Raw genomic sequence first — 20,551 nt, 5'->3', positions numbered from 1 at the left:
TTGGATGAACGTTCGAAAAGATTTTTCCCAGTCGGATTTCCGAGTTCCCAGTTGTTTTGAACACACAAACATGACAACATGGTTCACTATCTGTATGGGGAATACAAAACTAGGCATCCATTCATGAGACAAATTACATTTTATTTGATTCAATAATATTTTATTAAAAGGAAATATAATTGATACAAAATATATATCAAATAGTACATACAACATAAGACTACAAAAGTTCACAAAAAAGTATAGGGAATTTAAAATATATATATACAAAAAAATCTATAGCCTAAACAAGTCTATGTGCAATCAAGGATGAGTAGTGGTTATATTATTCATGTGTGAAGGAGTGGAAGCAAGATAACACATTCCCTTTAGCTGGAACCTTTGTCTTCTGATAGACACATAATAATATACAATAGATATGGATGAAGATCAAGGACAGGGTCAGATTAAAGACAATAAAACAATTCAGCATGGAGGGATTCAAATACTTATCAAATGATTGTGAGTATGTATGGATGGATACATGGTTTTTATTAATACAGTGTACAAGACTTATTCCCAACAGGCCTTTCGGGAAAATGCTTGCAAGAAAAATGTGTAGTCAAACACAGTTCATGGATTACCGGTAAGAATCATGACAAGTGAAATACTGAACAAAACCCACACATTTGTCAAAAAAGATCAACTCAACTAGGTACATGCTTTGGATTGGATTTCGTCTCTGATTTTTCTACTGGTGTTTTCATATTGGATCATCAGTTATGTTAGGTATACATACTACTATATTTGGTTTAAAGATAATTGCGTAACAGAAATATAAACTCCAAAAAAAGACATTCGATCTCTGTACAAATTGTACAGTATCACTCAGTATTTGCACTGGGTTCATCTCTAAGTGTTAACTCCTCTAGTGTAGTGAGATGTCCAACCACAACAACTTACAGAAGGTCAAGAGTCAGAAATAAGCCTGGTTACTTTGTCCACATATTTCACTGGAGATGAATGCACACATGGAATGACTGTCACACATGTAAAGCATCTGTAGGAAGACAGACAAAAAGTAGGTTATCTGAAGACCATTATTTAGTTCATGGGGCACATTCTTCAAGGAACTGTAGTATAAAAAAACACATGCTCCACTCAGATTTACAGGAAATTAAGTTAATGAGGAGAGTCAGCAAATTGAAAAATGCTCATGTAACTATTTATAGATATACTGAAAAACACTAATGGAAAAGGAATGAAAAGTAGAGTAGCATACTGATTGCATTGGTAGTGAGAACCTCCTGTCTACTGCAACTACAGAACTGCTATGTTTGCTTCTCATTGTTTCATGATGGAATTGTCTACATATACATGACATTAACCATTTGAATACAAAAATAAAATAAAAAGAGTTAACCACCACAGCTAGATATCGTTGAAGTTCTGATTGTTTGGTGAAACATTCACGATTTTCAGATTTTCAAGCGCTTAAACTCAGTGTAAAGACTAGTCCAGTGATAGAAAATAAAATAGTTTACATAAATATTGCCAGTGTATATTCTACACACTTTACATATCAATCTACCCTCAGAAAAGTACAGCTTTCATAAGTAAATAAACAATATGTCAACCGAAGTGACTGTTTTACAGCAGGGAAATACAACTGTTGGTCTGAAGAGCTGCATGATTCTCTAACCTCATTCACCTTGATGTGTCCAGTGATCCAGTCAAGCTGACTGATGTACAGTAGCTACACCTGTTGGGTCGGTCACTGAAGGGAACTCTCTAGGACCTTAGTGGCCCACCTAGTCTCTTCCTTCCCGTCTCTGTGGTGTGAAGGAAAACTCCTGTCCTTTGGATTTTCTCAACTCTCTATTCTCCCTCAGGTACTTAATCGATCCACTAATATCACTGATTGTTCCGAGTGTACACATCTGGTATGGTATGACAGGTTAAATCAGTTGCTCATCTGAAAGGAAGAACAGAACAAAAACCAGCAGACACTCAGTCCAGCCCCTGAGGACCAGAGTCACCCATCTTTGTTGGTGTTAAGTATCATAGGAGCCTGCTGGTTGGGCTCAACAGCTGCTGTCCTTGTCCTTTTTCTCCTCTGGTAACTGGCGAACCAGGTGAGGGGCGGAGCCTTTCACACTGCCACTGTGGGAGTGGCTTAAAGCCAGGTGCTGTCCACTGGGCATCTGTCTCGTCTCTGATAGTTCACTCCGGGGAGTCATCCTACAAGACAAGTTTGTAAAAAACAACCTGTAAACAGTGGAGTGGACAAAACCTTTTGAAGTACGTATGTGTAGGTCAGAAAGTACTTGGGCAAAACGGTGAAAGTATCTGTCTTTACCTTCCCTCTGGGACTCTGTGGAAGCTCTCTGAGCGGCTGCTAACCTTGCTGGAGCTGCCCTTTTTACTACGTCTCTCTGCCCCCTCTCTCGCCCCAGACATGGCCTGTCCACTGGGCTGCTTCTCCCGGTCCCTCAGCCTGGAGCCACGGGTGGAGCTGCCCCTCTCCAGCTGCTCCCTGGCGGAGGCCTCAGATGAGCCCCTGGCCTCTGAGAAAGAAGCCTGACCCCGGATGGCCTCATGGTTACCCACTGCTGAGGTGCCGTGGTTGCCTGTGGCTGATGCACCAGTGCTGGTGCCCATGGACTTGGAGATGACCTTGAGTTTGTGGGAGCCGGGGTTGTAGTGGTTCTTCTTGTGCTGGACACGGCTGTTGTGTTTGAGGAAGAACTCACAGGACTCCTGGAGAACTCTTCGGCTCTCACTAATGGGGCTGGATAGATAAATAGAATTAGAACACAGTAGAATGATATCATCTGCAATCTGTAAATGTTGCATACTGTAAAACCCAAGTTGCTTCCCAAATGGCACCCTATTCCTTATATAATGCACTACTTTTGCCTTAGGGTGCCATTGAGAGACAGGCATTAGTGAAGTGTCCTTACTCTTTCTTCCTGGTTCTGTTGAAGAAGAAGGCCCATTCTGAGCAGGTCTTCTTGCTGCTGACCCAGAACACAGCTGAGATCCCAACCACCAAGGTCATCAGGTATTTAATGAGGAATAGGGACAGGTCTGGACGACCAGACTCTGTAGTCTGAAACACAACATTACAGTGTTATAAACTGTATTATAAAACGGGTGGTTTGAGTCCTGAATGCTGATTGGCTGAAAGCTGTGGTACATCACGTGTATGACATAAAAATACTTTTTACTGTTCTAATTACGTTGGTAACCAGTTTATAATAGCAATAAGACACCTCGGGGGTTTGTGGTATATGGCCAAGCCATTAGCCGTGTAATAATAGACATATACACTACCGGTCAAAGGTTTTAGAACACCTACACATTCAAGGGTTTGTCTTTATTTGGACTATTTTCTACATTGTAGAATAATAGTGAAGACATCAGAACTATGAAATAACGTAATAATAATAATGCTTCTACACCTGCATTGCTTGCTGTTTGGGGTTTTAGGCTGGGTTTCTGTACAGCACTTTGAGATATCAGCTGATGTACGAAGGGCTATATAAATACATTTGATTTGAATCATGTAACCAAAACAAAAATTGAAATATATTTCATATTTGAGATTCTTCAAATAGCCACCCTTTGCCTGGATGACAGCTTTGCACACTCTTGGCATTTTCTCAACCAGCTTCATGAGGTAGTTACCTGGAATGCATTTCAATTAACAGGTGTGCCTTGTTTAAAGTTCATTTGTGTAATGTCTTTCCTTCTTAATGTGTTTGAGCCAATCAGTTGTGTTGTGACAAGGTAGTGGTGGTATACAGAAGATGGCCCTATTATGGCAAGAACAGCTCAAATAAACAAAGAGAAACGACAGTCCATCATACCTTTAAGACATGCAGGTCAGTCAATACGGAAAATGTCAAGAATTTTAAAAGTTTCTTCAAGTATGAGTCGCAAAAACCATCAAGCGCTATGATGAAACTGGCTCTCATGAGGACCGCCACAGGAATGGAAGACCCAGAGTTACCTCTGCTGCAGAGGATAAGTTCATTAGTTCCAGCCTCAGAAATTGCAGCCCAAATAAATGCTTCACAGAGTTCAAGTAACAGACATTTCAACATCAACTGTTCAGAAGAGACCTGTGAATTAGGCCTTCATGGTCGAATTGCTGCAAATAAACCACTACTAAAGGACACCAAGAAACACAAGCAATGGACATTAGACCGGTGTAAATATGTCCTTTGGTCTGGAGTCCAAATTAGAGATTTTTAGTTCCAACCGCCGTGTCTTTGTGAGACACGGTGAGGGTGAACGGATGATCTCCGCATGTGTATTTCGCACTGTAAAGCATGGAGGAGAAGGTGTTATGGTGTGGGGGTGCTTTGATGGTGACACTGTCTGTGATTTATTTAGAATTCAAGGCACACTTAACCAGCATGGCTCCCACAGCATTCTGCAATTATACGCCATCCCATCTGGTTTTGGCTTAGTGGGACTATAATTTGTTTTTCAACAGGACAATGACCCAACACCTCCAGGCTGTGTAAGGGCTATTTTACCAAGAAGGAGAGTGATGGAATGCTGCATCCGATGACCTGGCCTTCACAATCTCCCGACCTCAATCAAATTGAGATGGTTTAGGATGAGTCGGACCACAGAGTTAAGGAAAGGCAGCTAACAAGTGCTCAGCATATGTGGGAACTCCTTCAAGACTGTTGGAAAAACATTCCAGGTGAAGCTGGTTGAGAGAATTTACATTTGAGTAATTTAGCAGATGCTCTTATATAGAGAGATTCCTCTTAATTATTCCTCTTAAGATAGCTAGGTGGAACAACCACATATCACAGTAAGTACACCTTTTCTCAATAAAGTCACTATCAGCAAAGCTAGAAAGAGGGTGGGGGGGTCAAGTGCAATTTTGTTGTTTCAGGAATATTTTATTATTATAAAAAAGAAGAAGAGCTTGGACTGGGCTGAGCAGGAGCTGCCCTCCAATAGGGGTGGGATGGCCAAGAGACCAGAGGTGGCAGAACAGAGTGCTCGGGTTAGGGTGTAGGGCTTGAGCATAGGTAGGGAGAGGCAGTGCTCCGTAGGCAAGCACCATTGTCTTGTAGTGAAAGCGAGCTTCAACTGGAAGCCAGTGGAGGGTGCGGAGGAGTGGGGTGACATGGGAGAACTTGGGAAAGTTGTAAAACCAGATGGGCTGCAGCGTTCCAAATAAGTTGCAGGGGGTTGATGGCACAAATGGGAAACCCAGCCAACAGGGAGTTGCAGTAGTCCAGACGGGAGAGGACAAGTGCCTGGATTTGGACCTGCGACGCTTCCTGTGTGAGATAGGGATATACTCTACGGATGTTGTAGAGTACCACAGCCCCCCGTGCCTTATTGCTTAATGATACCATTTCCATTTAAACATCTGCCAAATATAATCATACATTTTACTGTGGCTGAAAGAAGGCATAAGAAGAGCACTGATTTTTAACATCTATTAATGTTAGATTAATTTTGCAGCAGCATATATTCATAGAGATATCAAATTATTATGAAAATGTTCTAGTGCTGAGCGTGTGTTACCTTGTGTGAGCAGGGAATGCTGTACTCCTGGCAACGGTCATTGATCCAGGTGTTTTCCCAGGTGGAGCGCTGGCTCTGTTCATAGATATAACACCCCTGCAGAGTGACCAGGGGCACCAGGTACAGACCACTGAACACCCCAATACGGATCATAAACTTCTTCAGCTTCTCCTGGTTCCTCTCATCGTGCTGGATCACCTGACGCACGTTGTTGAGCGACACGATCCCAGCCAGGAGCAGAGACAGCCCAACCACAACCCCGATACACAGTGGCGCCAGCACAAAGTACCGCAGCGCGTCCAGATCATAGAGCCCCACGAAGCACACCCCGCTGATGTTATCTCCCTCCACCTTGTTGAGAGCCAGTAGCATGACGGTTAGTGTTCCGGGGATCCCCCAGGCGGCAGAGTGGAACCACACCGCCTTCTTCTCGATGGCCTCGCAGCTCCACTTGGGCCCGGCGGCCAGGAACCAGGTGATGGTGAGGATGACCCACCAGACGATGCCGGCCAGGGAGAAGAAGTAGAGTAGCATGAAGAGTAACGTACAGCCTTTACTCTGGGAGCCCAGCACTACCGTGTCCATGGCAGCCGGGTGCACCGCCTGGAATGAATGAATGAATGAATAAATAGATTAACGGATGAATGACAAGTATACCTGGCATACATATAAAACATCACCATATATAGCTACATGACTTCAGATATCGTCATAAGACATACATCACAAGACATGGGCTGTATCCCGATGCCACCCTATTCCTTACATACAGTGCATTTGGAAAGTACTCATACCACTTCACCTTTTCTACATTTTGTTACGTTACAGCCATATTCTAAAATTGACTCAATTCATTTTTTTACTCAATCTACACACAATACCCCATAATGACAAAGCGAAAAAATGTTGACATTTTTGCACATTTATTAAAAATTAAAAACGGAAATACGTTATTTACATAAGTATTCAGACCCTTTGCTTTGAGACTTTTGAAATTGAGCTCATGTGCATCCTGTTTACATTGATCCTCCTTGGAATGTTTTTACAACTTGATTGGAGTCCACCTGTGGTAAATTCAATTGATTGGACATAATTTGGAAAGGTATAGAACTGTCTATATAAGGTCCCACAGTTGACAGTGCATGTCAGGGCAAAAACCAAGCCATGAGGTCGAAGGAATTGTCCGTAGAGCTCCCGAGACAGGATTGTGTGAAAACACAGATCTGGGGAAGGGTACCAAAACATTTCTGCAGCATTGAATGTCCCCAATAACACAGTGGTCTCCATCATTCTTAAATTGAAGAAGTTTGGAACCACCAAGACTCTTCCTTGGGCTGGCCACGGCCAAACTGAGCAATCGGGGTAGAAGGGCCTTGGTGAGAGAGTTGACCAAGAAACTGATGGTCACTTTGACAGAGCTCCAGCATTCCTCTGTGGAGATGGGAGAACCTTCCAGAAGGACAACCATCTCTGCAGCACTCCACCAATCAGGCCTTTATGGTAGAGTGGCCAGACAGACGCCACTCCTCACTAAAAGGCACATGACAGCCCGCTTGGAATTTGCCAAGAGGCACCTAAAGGACTCCAATACCATGACTAACAAGATTCTCTGGTCTGATGAAACCAAGATTGACCTCTTTGACCTGAATGCCAAGCGTCATATCTGGAGGAAACCTGGCACCATCCCTACGGTGAAGCATGTTGGTAGCAGGATCATTCTGTGGAGATGTTTTTCAGTGACAGGGACTGGGAGACTAGTGAAGATCAGGGGAAAGATGAACAGAACAAAGTACAGAGTGTTCCTTGATGAAAACCTGCTCCAGAGCGCTCAAGACCTCAGACTGGGGCAAAGGTTCACCTTCCAACAGGACAATGACCCTAAGCACACAGCCAAGACAATGCAGGAGTGGCTTTGGGACAAGTCTCTGAATGTCCGTGAGTGGCCTAGCCAGAATCCGGACTTGAACCCGGTCGAACATCTCTGGAGAGATCTGAAAATAGCAGTGCAACGACACACCTCATCCAACTTGACAGAGCTTGAGAGGATCTGCGGAGAACAATGGAAGAAACTCCACAAATACAGATGTGCCAAGCTGGTAGCGTCATACTCTAGAAGACTCGGGGCTGTAATCGCTCCCAAAGGTGCTTCAACAAAGTACTGAGTAAAGGGTCTGAATACTTATGTAAATGTGATATTTGTATTTTTAATACATTTGCCCCCCCAAAAAATGCAAAATTGTTTTTGCTTCGTCATTATGGGGTATTGTGTGTAGATTGATGAGGAAAAAATCAATTAAAATCATTTTTGAATAAGACTAATGTAACGAAATGTAGAAAAAGTGGTCTGAATACTTTCCGAATGCACTGTAGTACAATACTTTAGACCAGGGTCCATAGGGCTCTGGGGGCTGGTCTAAAGGAGTGCACAATACAGGGGATTGGTTGCCATTTCAGACACAGACATAAACAGACCTTGTTGCAGGATGCATTGTTCCCCAGCAGGAAGCCAATGAAGTAGATGAGCGACACGAAGCTGTAGCACACGGCGTAGAAGATGATTGGCCGTTCGGGGTAGCGGAAGCGTTTGACGTCGATGAGGAAGGTGAGAAAGGTGAAGAGTGTGGCGCAGAGGCAGACGATGGAGCACACCCCGATGAAGGTCTTGGCGATCTCGATTTCATGGGGCTTGAAGTACATGTTGGAGCAAGGGGGAGCGCAGTCCCCGGCACCCAGGAACGTGGATCCCTGGCCGGGTCGGGTCTTCAGCTGAAAGGGGCACCAGAAGCCCATGTCCCTCTTGGCAGACAGAGAGGTCTTGGGTGTGGTCACTCTGGTTGGTGGCAGGACTGAGCCATCTGGAGAGTAGAGGCAATCTTCCAACCTAGAGGAGAAAAAGTAGGGTAAAGATTCAAAACCATAACTAAATGAATACCATTTCAAAACTTAGTGCTGATAAATGTAATAACTGGTCAACTGGCTGTTAGCAAGCAGTTTATAAACGCTTACTATTTGGTCATCTGAAAAAAGTCAGGCATGTGCCTTTTCATCTTGGCACAGTACAACACGCCTATGTATGTAACAGATGTTGTGGTTCAGTAAACCTCACCCACATTGATGAGTAACCTGACCTGAGACCTGGAGAATTGAGTTCAACTCAGTCAGTCACATTTACCTGTCGCACTGCAGCTCCGGAGGCCAGGTGATGCCGAAGGTGCTGATGTCCTTCCTGCAGTCTGACCTCACTTTCTCACACAGGTCGCGACATGGCCGGATCACTTTGGTGTCCTCAGTGCATGCTGGGATAAAGGCCTGACACAGGAAGTGATGTACGTCCGGAGAGCAGCGCAGGTTGACCAGCGGCATGAAGGGCTATGGAGACAGAGGAAGGGAAGGGGACAGGGGGAGTGAAAGAGAAAGAGAGAGAAAGAGGGAGAGGGGGAGAGAGAGAGAGAAAGAGGGAGAAAGGGAGAGAGAGAGAAAGGGAGAGAGAGATGGAGAAAGAGAGAGAAAGAGGGAGAAAGAGAGAGAGGGAGAAAGAGAGAGAAAGAGGGAGAGGGAGAAAGAGAGAAAGAGGGAGAAAGAGAAAGGGAGAGAGAGAGAGAGAGAGAGAGAGAGAGAGAGAGAGAGAGAGAGAGAGAGAGAGAGAGAGAGAGAGAGAGAGAGAGAGCAAAAGATAGACATAGATCCATTCAGATTTTTATGGTTCAAGAAATACTAGGACTGCAAAATTCCAGTATCTTTCCCTCAATTCAAAGCTTTTCCAGAAGTCCTGGTTGTAGTTTCTGGATTTCTGTCCTAATTCCAGGAATCTTCCAAACAGGATTTTGGGAAAACCTGGGAAAGTTACCGGAATTTTTCTACCCTAGCAAATACTAGTACCATGTTCCTGTAGCTGTACCTGTAAGGGTGGAGCTGAACAACTGGTCAGGCATGTTTTTAATACAAACAACCAATATTGATTTCAACTAGATTCATCTAGACATCACAACAGTTTGTAATTAAAAAGTCAGTCAACGTGAGGTTAATACCGTCACTCACGGCCACAATACAGTCCATGCAGTTCCCTTGCCATGGGCAGATCCAGAAATAGAATCGTTTTATTTTCCTGTACACGTGACTTGGTTGGAAAAGCTAAAAAGGCTACAGTACATAAGAGGCTGTAATGCACTGTATTATGGTGCCACACAAAGGATTCCTTTCACAGGCTGTCTCAGTTTCAACCGATTTGAGTAGAGGGGGGTGGGCATCAGGAAATGACTCTGGGACTATTTGGAAACCAGGAATCAAGAGGGATGTTGACTGGAATGGACAGAACTGTTGGGCTTCTGCTCAGTATCCATTCCATCACACTAAAGCTGCTGCTCTGTTCTAACAAAAACAGTTCACAGTTATTTCTACCAAAGTACGAAAACATATATTTCCAAAGCATGAATGGTTATTTTTGGCATTGTTGAGTCACGCTTAACAGAGTTTATCCAAATAAACAGATCTTGTCGAAGTAACGACCATATCACAAAAGCTTAAGATACCATCTGAAACGACTGCCACAAATCATTCCCAAAACAAGTATAACTGTATCCTTCAAAGGTTACAGACTGTATCATGTTGCCATCTTAATCTAAGGGCCACTTGGTTTGGATCAGATACACCATATTATCAAACAGTCCTGTTCAGTTTACAAAAGCAGTTATGCAGAAAGAACTATGACTGCTGGAGGCAGTGAATCCAGCCGATGTTTACACTGTATAAGCAACATTTCCCCATCAGCACAGGGCCAATCTAACAACCACACTATTCAACGTTCTCTCCCTGACGGTTTCCCCAGCTCCAGGCTGGCTGCAGCCCAGATCTAGACGGGGGCTGGGGAACTGGCCCTCCGACTGTATGAGTCCTTGTTTCACTTCTTTAGAGGTTCCAAACTCCATCTCAAAGAGCTCTTTTTAGTCTACAATCTGCAGTTTCTTGTATTTTTCTGTTTAGAGTGTATTGGAATTGGGGACTCTGTATAGCCTCATTCAAAAAGTTTGATACCTCTACTGTGGATTTCCACACAAGGTCCCTTGACTATGGATAGCAATGACTCAATTAACCTTTTACTGCAGTGGGCTAAATCAGGGTCACACAGTGTTTCTTGGTAGTCTTAAACAAATATACACCTCACACACATGGTTATGGGCTTTAGAAAAAGAAAACACCTGTACCATGTCAGAAATAGAGTTGAAATGTATTTTAAAAAAATATTGCATCCCAATATTACACTTTATATATATCACAGAAAACTGAAAAATAACAAAACCGTTTGACATAGAAACACCGGATTTCTGTCAGTTAAAAACATTTTTTAAAATTAATTATTAAATTATGAAAATATGAATAACATTTCACCCATGAGGCCACTAGACGGCGATTTGGTCATTTGACTGCAGGAAAGGGCTGGCTACGCAATATGGCATCCTAAATTCAAAATGCATTAGTTGAGTGTGTAATGTATACTAAAAATATATACTAGTTTTTCACTCTATTTAGGTCTATTTCCTTACAGGTGCTGAAAGTGTTACCACTAAGCTGCCAAATACTAGAGGAATATTGGCACATTGACATCATAACAGGAACAATGCCCCTAATGTCATGTTTTGTCATTTATTATCATGTCTTGTCCCTGTGCTCCCCATTCTATTCGTTTCCCTCTGCTGGTCTTATTAGGTTCTTTCCCTCTTTCTATCCCTCTCTCTCCCCCTCCCTCTCTCACTCTCTCGCTCTCTCTTCTCTCTATCGTTCCGTTCCTGCTCCCAGCTGTTCCTATTCCCCTAATCATCATTTAGCCTTCCCACACCTGTTCCCGATCCTTTTCCTTGATTAGAGTCCCTATTTCTCTCCTTGTTATTCGTTTCTGCCCTGTCGGTTCCTTGTCTAGAATTCACCGTGCTGTGTTTGTGTATCGCCCTGTCGTGTCGTGTTTTCCTCAGATGCTGCGTGGTGAGCAGGTGTCTGAGTCTGTCTGGTTCAAGTGCCTTCCCGAGGCAACCTGCTGTTCACCTGCTGTTCAAGATCGAGTCTCCAGTTTGTCCTCGTCATTTCGAGTGAAAGTTGTGTTTTTTGATTGTATTTACTTTACTGGATTAAAGACTCTGTTTTCGCCAAGTCGCTTTTGGGTCCTCTTTCACCCGCATGACAGAAGGAACCGACCAAGGAATGGACCCAGCGACTTCAGACGCTCGTTACACTGCCGTCGAGATCCAAGGAGCCATGCTCGGCAGACACGAGCAGGAATTGTCTGCTGCTCGCCATGCCGTGGAGAACCTGGCCGCTCAGGTTTCCGACCTCTCTGGACAGTTCCAGAGTCTTCGTCTCGTGCCACCTGTTACTTCCTGGCCTGCCGAGCCTCCAGAACCTAGGGTTAATAACCCACCTTGCTACTCCGGGCAGCCCACTGAGTGCCGCTCCTTTCTCACGCAGTGTGAGATTGTGTTCTCTCTCCAACCCAACACATACTCTAGAGAGAGAGCTCGGGTTGCTTACGTCATTTCACTCCTTACTGGCCGGGCTCGAGAATGGGGCACAGCTATCTGGGAGGCAAGGGCTGATTGCTCTAACAAGTACCAGAACTTTAAAGAGGAGATGATTCGGGTTTTTGACCGTTCAGTTTTTGGTAGGGAGGCTTCTAGGGCCCTGGCTTCCCTATGCCAAGGTGAACGGTCCATAACGGATTATTCTATTGAGTTTCGCACTCTTGCTGCCTCTAGTGAGTGGAACGAGCCGGCGCTGCTCGCTCGTTTTCTGGAGGGACTCCACGCAGTGGTTAAGGATGAGATTCTCTCCCGGGAGGTTCCTTCAGATGTGGACTCTTTGATTGCTCTCGCCATCCGCATAGAACGACGGGTAGATCTTCGTCACCGGGCTCGTGGAAGAGAGCTCGCATCAACAGTGTTTCCCTGCTCCGCATCGCAACCATCTCCCTCCTCTGGCTCAGAGACTGAGCCCATGCAGCTGGGAGGGATTCGCATCTCGACTAAGGAGAGGGAACGGAGGATCACCAACCGCCTGTGCCTCTATTGCGGAGTTGCTGGACATTTTGTTAATTCATGTCCAGTAAAAGCCAGAGCTCATCTGTAAGCGGAGGGCTACAGGTGAGCGCAACTACTCAAGTCTCTCCATCAAGATCCTGTACTACTTTGTCGGTCCATCTACGCTGGACCGGTTCGGGTGCTACATGTAGTGCCTTGATAGACTCTGGGGCTGAGGGTTGTTTCATGGACGAAGCATGGGTTCGGAAACATGACATTCCTTTCAGAGAGTTAGAGAAGCCTACGCCCATGTTCGCCTTAGATGGTAGTCATCTTCCCAGTATCAGATTTGAGACACTACCTTTAACCCTCACAGTATCTGGTAACCACAGTGAGACTATTTCTTTTTTGATTTTTCGTTCACCGTTTACACCTGTTGTTTTGGGTCATCCCTGGCTAGTATGTCATAATCCTTCTATTAATTGGTCTAGTAATTCTATCCTATCCTGGAACGTTTCTTGTCATGTGAAGTGTTTAATGTCTGCCATCCCTCCCGTTTCTTCTGTCCCTACTTCTCAGGAGGAACCTGGCGATTTGACAGGAGTGCCGGAGGAATATCATGATCTGCGCACGGTCTTCAGTCGGTCCCGAGCCAACTCCCTTCCTCCTCACCGGTCGTATGATTGTAGTATTGATCTCCTTCCGGGGACCACTCCTCCTCGGGGTAGACTATACTCTCTGTCGGCTCCCGAACGTAAGGCTCTCGAGGATTATTTGTCTGTGTCTCTTGACGCCGGTACCATAGTGCCTTCTTCCTCTCCGGCCGGGGCGGGGTTCTTTTTTGTTAAGAAGAAGGACGGTACTCTGCGCCCCTGCGTGGATTATCGAGGGCTGAATGACATAACGGTTAAGAATCGTTATCCGCTTCCTCTTATGTCATCAGCCTTCGAGATTCTGCAGGGAGCCAGGTGCTTTACTAAGTTGGACCTTCGTAACGCTTACCATCTCGTGCGCATCAGAGAGGGGGACGAGTGGAAAACGGCGTTTAACACTCCGTTAGGGCATTTTGAGTACCGGGTTCTGCCGTTTGGTCTCGCCAATGCGCCAGCTGTTTTTCAGGCATTAGTTAATGATGTTCTGAGAGACATGCTGAACATCTTTGTTTTTGTCTATCTTGACGATATCCTGATTTTTTCTCCGTCACTCGAGATTCATGTTCAGCACGTTCGACGTGTTCTACAGCGCCTTTTAGAGAATTGTCTCTACGTAAAGGCTGAGAAGTGCTCTTTTCATGTCTCCTCCGTTACTTTTCTCGGTTCCGTTATTTCCGCTGAAGGCATTCAGATGGATTCCGCTAAGGTCCAAGCTGTCAGTGATTGGCCCGTTCCAAGGTCACGTGTCGAGTTGCAGCGCTTTTTAGGTTTCGCTAATTTCTATCGGCGTTTCATTCGTAATTTCGGTCAAGTTGCTGCCCCTCTCACAGCTCTTACTTCTGTCAAGACGTGTTTTAAGTGGTCCGGTTCCGCCCAGGAGCTTTTGATCTTCTAAAAGAACGTTTTACGTCCGCTCCTATCCTCGTTACTCCTGACGTCACTAGACAATTCATTGTCGAGGTTGACGCTTCAGAGGTAGGCGTGGGAGCCATTCTATCCCAGCGCTTCCAGTCTGACGATAAGGTTCATCCTTGCGCTTATTTTTCTCATCGCCTGTCGCCATCTGAGCGCAACTATGATGTGGGTAACCGTGAACTGCTCGCCATCCGCTTAGCCCTAGGCGAATGGCGACAGTGGTTGGAGGGGGCGACCGTTCCTTTTGTCGTTTGGACAGACCATAAGAACCTTGAGTACATCCGTTCTGCCAAACGACTTAATGCCCGTCAAGCTCGTTGGGCGTTGTTTTTCGCTCGTTTCGAGTTTGTGATTTCTTACCGTCCGGGTAGCAAGAACACCAAGCCTGATGCCTTATCCCGTCTGTTTAGTTCTTCTGTGGCTTCTACTGATCCCGAGGGATTCTTCCTTATGGGCGTGTTGTCGGGTTAACAGTCTGGGGAATTGAAAGACAGGTTAAGCAAGCACTCACGCACACTGCGTCGCCGCGCGCTTGTCCTAGTAACCTCCTTTTCGTTCCTGTTTCCACTCGTCTGGCTGTTCTTCAGTGGGCTCACTCTGCCAAGTTAGCTGGTCATCCCGGTGTTCGAGGCACTCTTGCGTCTATTCGCCAGCGCTTTTGGTGGCCGACTCAGGAGTGTGACACGCGCCGTTTCGTGGCTGCTTGTTCGGACTGCGCGCAGACTAAGTCGGGTAACTCTCCTCCTGCCGGTCGTCTCAGACCGCTCCCCATTCCTTCTCGACCATGGTCTCACATCGCCCTAGACTTCATTACCGGTCTGCCTTTGTCTGCGGGGAAGACTGTGATTCTTACGGTTGTCGATAGGTTCTCTAAGGCGGCACATTTCATTCCCCTCGCTAAACTTCCTTCCACTAAGGAGACGGCACAAATCATTATCGAGAATGTATTCAGAATTCATGGCCTCCCGTTAGACGCCGTTTCAGACAGAGGCCCGCAATTCACGTCACAGTTTTGGAGGGAGTTCTGTCGTTTGATTGGTGCGTCCGTCAGTCTCTCTTCCGGGTTTCATCCCCAGTCTAACGGTCAAGCAGAGAGGGCCAATCAGACGATTGGTCGCATACTACGCAGCCTTTCTTTCAGAAACCCTGCGTCTTGGGCAGAACAGCTCCCCTGGGCAGAATACGCTCACAATTCGCTTCCTTCGTCTGCTACCGGGTTATCTCCGTTTCAGAGTAGTCTGGGTTACCAGCCTCCTCTGTTCTCATCCCAGCTTGCCGAGTCCAGCGTTCCCTCCGCTCAAGCGTTTGTCCAACGTTGTGAGCGCACCTGGAGGAGGGTGAGGTCTGCACTTTGCCGTTACAGGGCACAGACTGTGAGAGCCGCCAATAAACGCAGGATTAAGAGTCCAAGGTATTGTTGCGGCCAGAGAGTGTGGCTTTCCACTCGCAACCTTCCTCTTACGACAGCTTCTCGTAAGTTGACTCCGCGGTTCATTGGTCCGTTCCGTGTCTCCCAGGTCGTCAATCCTGTCGCTGTGCGACTGCTTCTTCCGCGACATCTTCGTCGCGTCCATCCTGTCTTCCATGTCTCCTGTGTCAAGCCCTTTCTTCGCACTCCCGTTCGTCTTCCCTCCCCCTCCCGTCCTTGTCGAGAGCGCACCTATTTACAAGGTACATAAGATCATGGACATGCGTTCTCGGGGACGGGGTCACCAATACTTAGTGGATTGGGAGGGTTACGGTCCTGAGGAGAGGAGTTGGGTTCCGTCTCGGGACGTGCTGGACCGTTCACTCATTGATGATTTCCTCCGTTGCCGCCAGGATTCCTCCTCGAGTGCGCCAGGAGGCGCTCGGTGAGTGGGGGGTACTGTCATGTTTTGTCATTTATTATCATGTCTTGTCCCTGTGCTCCCCATTCTATTCGTTTCCCTCTGCTGGTCTTATTAGGTTCTTTCCCTCTTTCTATCCCTCTCTCTCCCCCTCCCTCTCTCACTCTCTCGCTCTCTCTTCTCTCTATCGTTCCGTTCCTGCTCCCAGCTGTTCCTATTCCCCTAATCATCATTTAGCCTTCCCACACCTGTTCCCGATCCTTTTCCTTGATTAGAGTCCCTATTTCTCTCCTTGTTATTCGTTTCTGCCCTGTCGGTTCCTTGTCTAGAATTCACCGTGCTGTGTTTGTGTATCGCCCTGTCGTGTCGTGTTTTCCTCAGATGCTGCGTGGTGAGCAGGTGTCTGAGTCTGTCTGGTTCAAGTGCCTTCCCGAGGCAACCTGCTGTTCACCTGCTGTTCAAGATCGAGTCTCCAGTTTGTCCTTGTCATTTCGAGTGAAAGTTGTGTTTTTTTGATTGTATTTACTTTACTGGATTAAAGACTCTGTTTTCGCCAAGTCGCTTTTGGGTCCTCTTTCACCCGCATGACACCTAAAGGAAAGGGCTAGTCCTCAACCCGGAAAATCCTATCGAATAACACTGAACAGAAGAGCAACAGGAGAGTCAACTTCATAACAATACCTAGATCCCATTATGGCACACTTTCCAACAGGCCATTTGGTCAGATTGTCTGTCAGCAGTAGGTACTGCATGCATCTATTACTATAGATACGGCTGGCTTTGCTTTCCACCTGGCTACCTCTACCCCGGTCAACAGCTCTGCACCCCCCACATCAACTTGCCCAAGCCTCCCCCATTTCTCCTTCACACAAATCCAGATAGCTGATGTTCTGAAATAGCTGCAAAATCTGGACCCCTACAAATCAGCTGGGCTAAACAATCTGGACCCTCTCTTTCTAAAATTATCCACCACAATGGTTGCCACCCCTATTACTAGCCTGTTCAACCTCTCGTATCGTCTGAGATCCCCAAAGATTGGAAAGCTGCCGCGGTCATCCCCCTCTTCAAAGGGGGAGACACTCTAGACCCAAACTGCTACAGACCTATATCTATCCTACCCTGCCTTTCTAAGGTCTTCAAATGCCAAGTTAAACAGATCACCGACCATTTCGAATCCCACCGTACCTTCTCTGCTATGCAATCTGGTTTCAGAGCTGGTCATGGGTGCACCTCAGCCACACTCAAGGTCAAAGACGATATTATAATTGCCAAAAGACAATACTGTGCAGCAGTATTCATCGACCTGGCCAAGGCTTTCGACTCTGTCAATCACCGCATTCTTATCGGCAGACTCAGCAGCCTTGGTTTCTCAAATGACTGCCTTCACCAACTACTTCTCAGATAGAGTTCAGGGTGTCAAAATCGGAGGGCATGTTGTCGGGACCTCTGGCAGTCTCTGTGGGGGTGTCACCGGGTTCAATTCTTGGGCCGACTCTCTTCTCTGTATACATCAATGATGTCGATCTTGCGGCTGGTGATTCTCTGATCCACCTCTACGCAGATGACGCCATTCTGTATACTTCTGGCCCTTCTTTGGACACTGTGTTAACTAACCTCCAGACGAGCTTCAATGCCATACAACTCGCCTTCCGTGGCCTCCAACTGCTCTTAAATGCAAGTAAAACTAAATGCATGTTCTTCAACCGATCGCTGCCCTCACCTGCCCGCCCGCCCAGCATCACTACTCTGGACGTTTCTGAAATCTAAGGGTTTTATCACAGTGAAAAACACTCACCTCCATCCTGCTGGCTGCTATGTCCTGGTCATAGTGCTCCATCATGTTGGGGAAGAAAGTCATGTTGTAGAGCATCCCCAGGCAGCGATGCACCTTGATGGGTTCACAAGTGAATAGACTGTGGGCGTGGCAGCTCCTCGCCCCTAGCAGTGCCAGGCACACCCAGACCAGCCTGGATATCATCATGGTGGCAGCCGGTTGCTAGGCTAAACTCTTTGTGTATAAACAGCCCTATTTGGTTCAGTGGAGGGATAACTTTATGTTGGAGGCCGAATCACTCTTCATCTACATTCCTCTAGGCTTGCTGGGGTCCTATGGAGACAAAAGGAGTAACGACAGGTAAAACATTCCCATCTGCCACCATGGCATCAGCACGGTGGCATGTTTGGAAATCCCAAGCTTTAAAAAAGAACAGAGTATAATGTATCTGGTGTGTTTTGAAGGGCTATTATGGAGTTTGGTTCCAAAACATTAAAGGTCCAATGCAGCATTTTGTTCTCAATTTCAAATCATTTCTGGTTACAATTAAGTACCTTAATGTGATTGTTTTCATTTAAAGTGGTCCCAAAAAGAATGAGTAGCTTCTTAGCAAAGATATTTGCTAGGACTGTCTGGGAGTGGTCTCAGTCGGGAAAGGAAAACTGAAAACTAGCTGTTATTGGCAGAGAGGTTTTGAACTCTTTCTTATTGTTCTATTAACTAATTGATATCACCAGGCAGGCAAAAGCACCATCCCAGAAAAACAGGTTGAAATTTCAGGTGGTGTTTTCAAACAGCTCTTACATTAAAAGGGCATTATCATAATTTTCACAATTTCACAGTATTATTCCAATCTCATTGCGTGGAAATATGTATAAAACACAGGATATCACGTTTTTTCACTGCATTGGGCCTTGAATGTCAATATTTATAACACCTTACTGATAAACTGATACAAAGTACTTGTAAATAATAATTTGTCCTAGTTAAATAAAGGTTACACACAGATAATTCATATTGATCTGAGTGGATTATTGCTAGTGAGAAATACATCTGTCCAGTCTCTTCTGCAGTGGAGAATAGATTATGTTGTGGAATTGCACACTGAATTGCAGACTAATTCAATAACAGCATCAGCTTGTTGATACAGGCTTAAAGCTTTAAGTGTCCTGTGAAGTCTGGTATGTAACAATGTCTGATTGGAGCATGCCACGCCATCTAATCTCACACAGGTAATCATTCACAGAAAGCACCGTCTGGAATGCATGCAGTTTGCATTCAATAAGTGTATAATTTGCTGTACTGCAGAACATAAATCACTTATTTCACTTTTTAATCTGCTGCAATAGTCCTATGCACTTTTGTATGGTTGTTTTGTTTATGTTTACATGTTTGAGTCGTTGAGAGAATTACTTTAACAATAAACAAATCAATAAAAACTGATTTAATGGTTATTATTATGATTTTACCAAACAATCTAATGTTTTGCTACTGTATCGATTGGCATATAGCGAACCACGTGACTGTTTCTATCATGTTCAGTAGTTTGGAATAGTTTAGCCAACAAAAAACATATTCGATTCCCAAATTAGGCTACAAACAAAAATAGCACGGAGAAAAGGCTATTGAATAGTAAAATGTTTTGACTTGGTTACAAATCACGTACACTCCAGTCAAATTATTGAAAAAACATAGATTTTTCATTTTTAAAGTAAAAAACAACTACTTCAGAATAAACCTTATTATCAAAGGTTATCAAAGGTTTATCAAAGAAAATTACACTGCAGTTACATGGAATAGAATGGGAATATACAGTTCCTTTCTTCATGTTTTTACCAAATTGGCATTCGGAATCTCCATTTGTTCCCCGTGTCTGGCAGCCAACTTCGGGAAGTGCGACTAGTAAATATCCCTGTTTCAGTGCCTTGGAAAGGGCCTCGATAAGTTTCGAATGTAACATTTATTTAGACAAGGACAGAAAAGTCACAATTACACTTACCCTTTCGTTATTAGTTTATTCTAAATAAAGGTCATCGTTCCATTGCAATCCTTTCGGATTTTGCGACAATGTTTCCAGCGACTTTGAACTATTCTCCGCCTTCTTTCTTTCAGCTCCACATCCTGTCTGTCTCGGTGTTCGATACAATACCCATTACAGTAACAATCTGGGGAAATACTGGCCGTTGTTATAGGCAGGTGCTATTATCAAGCGTAGACAGTGTAGCCACAAACATTATGTATTTTATAGTGGTACTATTCCAAGATGGATAGTCCTCGAGCTCAGATAATACATGCATCATAACACTGTATCAATTTTGTACAATTAAATTATGGTTTTTCTTAAATTATTATATTTTTCACTGTAAGGGGAGAATTCAAGTTGAACATTAAAGATACAACATTCACATAAAAAGGCTGCAGATGAAATGACACAAGGAAATGCAGATCATGGTTGTTTTATGTGACTTGACTGGATTCACCAGCAGATGGCAGGAATGGTTATACGAAGCATAGGCCTACAGTGTATCATATTGTAGCCAATTTTGGGGACAAAAATCTAAATGTCATGCATAGGACTTAGCCATCATCTTCATCTTGATGTCTGGAAACATCTTGACACATACAGTTGAGAAGTATTGAGTTGAGACACTTAGCGACTAGATAGTAGGTTATCAGGTTATAAAAACAAATGAGAGGCAGTGCACTACAGTAACTGAAGTCGTGTTTAGGGGGTCACATGTCATCAACACAATAATAGCATACAATCTCGGCTGCATTCTATACCATCTAATTTTGGTCAAAGGGGCTGCCCATTCCTCTTTTCTCAACTGGGGG

At 44.9% G+C, this 20,551-nt stretch overlaps 1 protein-coding gene across 1 annotated transcript; it reads right to left on the bottom strand.

Moving 5' to 3' along the window:
* Positions 1–145: 145 nt before the first annotated feature.
* On the bottom strand, positions 146–19,979 carry LOC124005711 (frizzled-6-like). Its single transcript, XM_046315194.1, has 8 exons — positions 19,716–19,979; positions 17,738–18,049; positions 8,714–8,910; positions 8,014–8,422; positions 5,542–6,144; positions 2,943–3,091; positions 2,339–2,770; positions 146–2,220 (listed from the first exon to the last, which is right to left on the bottom strand). The coding sequence occupies exons 2-8, from the start codon at positions 17,921–17,923 to the stop codon at positions 2,064–2,066; spliced, it is 2,133 nt and encodes a 710-aa protein (XP_046171150.1). The 5' UTR covers positions 17,924–18,049; positions 19,716–19,979; the 3' UTR covers positions 146–2,063.
* Between the last annotated feature and the right edge of the window lie 572 nt (positions 19,980–20,551).

Source organism: Oncorhynchus gorbuscha, linkage group LG19 (assembly GCF_021184085.1).
Source record: "Oncorhynchus gorbuscha isolate QuinsamMale2020 ecotype Even-year linkage group LG19, OgorEven_v1.0, whole genome shotgun sequence".
In the NCBI taxonomy this organism is placed as follows: Eukaryota; Metazoa; Chordata; class Actinopteri; order Salmoniformes; family Salmonidae; genus Oncorhynchus; species Oncorhynchus gorbuscha.
The sequence above is the reverse complement of the archived record's forward strand: the minus strand, read 5'-3'. Positions and strand labels throughout refer to the sequence as shown.

Excerpts from the sequence above, each read along its gene's own strand:
- LOC124005711 (XM_046315194.1), bottom strand. The coding sequence starts at position 17,923 with ATGATGATATCCAGGCTGGTCTGGGTGTGCCTGGCACTGCTAGGGGCG. Across the intron at positions 8,911-17,737 it reads TAGCAGCCAGCAGGATGGAG|CCCTTCATGCCGCTGGTCAA; the intron begins GTGAGTGTTTTT and ends CTGTCTCCATAG. Across the intron at positions 2,771-2,942 it reads AACAGAACCAGGAAGAAAGA|CCCCATTAGTGAGAGCCGAA; the intron begins GTAAGGACACTT and ends TTATCTATCCAG.